Here is a 4,007-nt window from a genome sequence, read left to right as displayed (position 1 = left end):
CCTGAGCTCCAGCCTGAGCCTGGGCAGTGCCAGCACCTCTGGGGGAGGGAAGAACCTTTCCCTGAGCTCCAGCCTGAGCTGGGCAGTGCCAGCACCTCTGGGGGAGGGAAGAACCTTTCCCTGAGCTCCAGCCTGAGCTGGGCAGTGCCCAGCCACCCCCAAGACACAAGCCAAGGAAAAAGCTCCACTTTCACATCACTCTCCCACTCCCTTACAGGAAAGCAGTCCCTTGAAGAGATGGGAGAGGAATGACAGATTTGTCTTTACAAACGAGCTGTAGATCTGCTGGTAGATAAAACCAGCACTAAGAGATAAAGAAACAATGGGATTGATTCCACTGATTGATGGATGGAAAAGAGATTTGCCTTTACAAACAAACTGCAGGTTTGCTGCTAAATGAAACTGGATATTGGAAGATGAAAGAAGCAACGAGGAAAACCCATGAATTCCATAAGAATTAAAAATTAAAAGGGAGTGTTGTGCATTAGAGGGGAATCTCAGGTATCAGGTGTTCTGGGAAGTCTGGACCTCTCAAGTACCTCAGTCAATGGGGAAAGAGAAAGGGAAATGTGTCAGGGAAATTGGGATGAAAAGGAGGCTGCATCCTCCAAAAATTTGAGAGATCCCAGGGGAATGCCCCATGGCCCCTCCCTTTATTTGAATTAAGCAAAAAGGACTCCTCTGTCTCCTTTGTGGACACAAACCTCTGGTGTTTATGGATTAATTTTCCTGGCGGGTGTTTCACTCCCTCACTCCCTCACTGCTCCCTTCAGCCCAGGCTCTCCAACGAGCCCATTCCCATCTATTTCAAGGCAGCGCCACCAGAGGGTTTCTTGCCCTGGTTTATTGCTGGAAAAGCAGCGCTGACTCCTGCAGTCTCAGTGTGTGTTAAGCCGTGGCCGGAGCCGGGCTCGGACAGCAGGAGGAGCTCTCTGGACGCGCCTCTTGGTTGTTTTTTCTGTCAGCATCTGCTGCCGGTTCCTCGGGCTCCGCCTGGTCCGCGGGCAGGGGAGCGCTGGGACCGAGCACCTTGGCATTCCTGCGATCGAACGCTTCCAGGGTCTTTTCAAACTGTTCGGCCTTCTTCTTTCTCAACATCGTCTTTCTCTCCTGCTCTTTCAAAAACTGCTGCTGTAATTGTTTGTGCACACGACGGATTTTCTTTTTGGCCGCATCAAAGCTTTTTATCTTCGGGAGAGCAAACATAAGATCTTATTGCCAGTCTCCTAGCATGAAATAAAGAACCCCAGAGTGGTGCTTGTCTTCAGGAAGAGACAGATCCCACCACATCCCTCACTATGGCCAAGGTGATCTCTGAGCAAAGCTCCAGTATGCAGAATCACAGAATCAATCACAGAATGACAGAATCATAGAATGACAGAATCACAGAATCACGGAATCACAGAATCACAAAATCACAGAACGACAGAATCACAGAATCATAAAATCACAGAATCACGGAATCATGGAACCACAGAATGACAGAATCACAGAATCACAATCACAGAATGACAGACTGACAGACTGACAGAATCACAGAACGACAGAATCACAGAATCACAGAATCAATCACAGAATGACAGAATGACAGAATCACAGAATCACAGAATCACAGAATCTCAGAATGGTTTGGGCTGGCAGGGCTGGAAGCTCATCTTGCTTCAATCCACCAGACCAAATGGCTCCAAGTCCCATCCAGCCTGGCCTGGAACACTTCCAGGAATCCAGGGGCAGCCACAGCTCTGGGCACTCTGTGCCAGGGCCTCCCCACCCTCACAGGGAAGAATCTCTTCCCAATACCCAATGTAAATGTATTCTCTTCCAGGGTATCATTGGAACAACGTCTGAGCCCAGGTGAAGCCCATGGCCATGGTGCCTGAATCTCATTCCAGGGCACAGGCTGGAGACAGGCTGTGACAGCTGTGTCCTGAGGTTAGGATGGAGGCACAGCCACTCGTGTCAAGGGTGGCCCAGATCCAACAGCGGCCTCTCCCATCACTGGGGAGAGCCTTGGCAGGCCTAAAGGAGGGAGCCATGAGCTCTGTGCCAGGGAAGAGGAGCCCTCACCTTCTCCTCCAGGAGCTGCAGCTCCTGGGCACTGCTGAGGCCGCTGGAGGTGGGCAGGGGATAGTCCAAGTCACGGTCCCAATCTGCAGGGCTGCTCTGGGAGAAAGGGCTTCGTGTCAGAGCCCAAGGAGCTGCTCCTGGAGAGTGAGGGGCCTCCAGGGCAGTGTGAGGGTTCTCCAGGGCAGTGTGAGGGTTCCCCAGGGCAGTGTGATGTTCCCAGTCCCAGTGTGATGTTCCCCAGCCCAGTTGATGTCCCCAGCCCAGGGCAGTGTGATGTTCCCCAGCCTAGTGTGATGTCCCCAGCCCAGTGTGATGTTCCCCAGCCCAGAGTGCTGTCCCCAGCCCAGGGCAGTGTGATATCCCCAGCCCAGTTGATGTCCCCAGCCCAGTGTGATGTCCCCAGCCCAGTTGATGTCCCCAGCCCAGCTGATGTCCCCAGCCCAGTGTGATGTTCCCCAGCCCAGTGTGATATCCCCAGCCCCAGCCTAGCCCAGTGTGATGTCCCCAGCCCAGTTGATGTACCCAGCCCAGTGTGATGTTCCCCAGCCCAGTGTGATATCCCCAGCTCAATGTGATGTCCCCAGTCCTAGTGTGATATCCCCAGCCCAGCCCAGTGTGATGTCCCCTGCCCAGGGCAGTGTGATGTTCCCCAGCCCAGTTGATGTCCCCAGCCCAGCTGATGTCCCCAGCCCAGTGTGATGTCCCCAGTCCCAGTGTGATATCTCCAGCTCAGCCCAGTGTGATGTCCCCTGCCCAGGGCAGTGTGATGTTCCCCAGCCCAGTGTGATGTTCCCCAGCCCAGTTGATGTCCCCAGCCCAGCTGATGTCCCCAGCCCAGTGTGATGTCCCCAGCCCAGGGCAGTGTGGTGTCCCCAGCCCAGTGTGATGTCCCCAGCCCAGTGTGATGTCCCCAGGCCAGCCCAGTTGATGTCCCCAGCCCAGTTGATGTTCCCCAGCCCAGTTGATGTTCCCCAGCCCAGCTGATGTCCCAGCCCAGTTGATGTCCCCAGCCCAGCCCAGCTGATGTCCCAGCCCAGCTGATGTCCCAGCCCTGCACCGGGGCGTGCCGCTCTGCCGGCTCTGGGGTGGTGGGAAGATGGTGACACCGGGCCGTGCTTGGCCGTGCTCCTCCATGGCCCCGCCTCTGCTGTGCTGGCCGGTTGTCACGGTGACCGTGACACCTCCAAACGCTGCTCAGTGACACAGGGCTCCCAACAGCTTCTCCTGCCCTTCCCCTACCATTCTGCCCGGAGTGTGGCCGGGCTGTGTCCTGGCATGGAGCACTGGGTGTCCCCATGATGGACACCCCCTGCCTGCACCTCCTGCTGCTCAGGGACAGCCAGGGACACACTGGGATGGGTCAGTCCCCACTGGCCACCTGGCCTGGTGGGGCACCATTCCATGTCTCCTATGGGAATAGAATGATGGACTCATGGAGTCATGGAGTCATGGAGTCATGGAGTCATGGAGTCATGGAGTCATGGAATCATGGAATAAGGGAACCATGGAATCATGGAATCATGGAATCATGGAATGATGGAATGATGGAATGATGGAATCATGGAATGATGGAGTCATGGAATCATGGAGTCATGGAATCGAGGAATCATGGAGTCATGGAATGATGGAATCATGGAATAAGGGAACCATGGAATCATGGAATCATGGAATCATGGAATCATGGAATGGTTTGGATTGAAAGCAGCCTTAAAGCTCATCTTATTCCACCCTCTGCCATGGGCAGGGACACCTTCCACTATCCCAGGGTGCTCCAAGCCCCAACCTGGCCTTGGACACTTCCAGGCATGGGGCAGCCACAGCTTCTCTGGGCAGCTTGTGCCACACACTCACAGGGAACATTTCTTCAAAATACATAGTCTAAACCTACTCTCCTTCAGTTTGAAGCCATTCTTCTTCATCTTGTCCCTTCACACCCTTAT

General features: G+C 54.4%; 1 protein-coding gene across 2 annotated transcripts; it reads right to left on the bottom strand.

Annotated features, from left to right (window-relative positions):
• Positions 1-824: 824 nt before the first annotated feature.
• Positions 825-3,443, bottom strand: LOC130259751 (uncharacterized). Of its 2 annotated transcripts, none has more exons than XM_056504397.1 (3): positions 3,125-3,249; positions 2,068-2,158; positions 825-1,188 (listed from the first exon to the last, which is right to left on the bottom strand). In XM_056504397.1, exons 1-3 carry the CDS (start codon positions 3,199-3,201, stop codon positions 889-891), a joined length of 468 nt encoding a protein of 155 aa, XP_056360372.1. In that variant the 5' UTR covers positions 3,202-3,249; the 3' UTR covers positions 825-888. The 2 variants fall into 2 exon arrangements, with proteins under 2 accessions (XP_056360372.1, XP_056360371.1); XM_056504396.1 differs by having other exon boundaries at positions 827-1,188; positions 2,068-2,163; positions 3,125-3,443.
• Between the last annotated feature and the right edge of the window lie 564 nt (positions 3,444-4,007).

Source organism: Oenanthe melanoleuca, chromosome 15 (genome assembly GCF_029582105.1).
Source record: "Oenanthe melanoleuca isolate GR-GAL-2019-014 chromosome 15, OMel1.0, whole genome shotgun sequence".
Taxonomy (NCBI): Eukaryota; Metazoa; Chordata; class Aves; order Passeriformes; family Muscicapidae; genus Oenanthe; species Oenanthe melanoleuca.
The sequence above is the reverse complement of the archived record's forward strand: the minus strand, read 5'-3'. Positions and strand labels throughout refer to the sequence as shown.

Bases quoted from the DNA above. Each gene is read 5' to 3' on its own strand.
- LOC130259751 (XM_056504396.1), bottom strand. From the start codon at position 3,364: ATGGGGACACCCAGTGCTCCATGCCAGGACACAGCCCGGCCACACTCC. The intron at 2,164-3,124 runs GTGCAGGGCTGG...CCTTTCTCCCAG, and splicing joins CGGCAGAGCGGCACGCCCCG to AGCAGCCCTGCAGATTGGGA. The intron at 1,189-2,067 runs GTGAGGGCTCCT...GCTCTCCCGAAG, and splicing joins TGCAGCTCCTGGAGGAGAAG to ATAAAAAGCTTTGATGCGGC.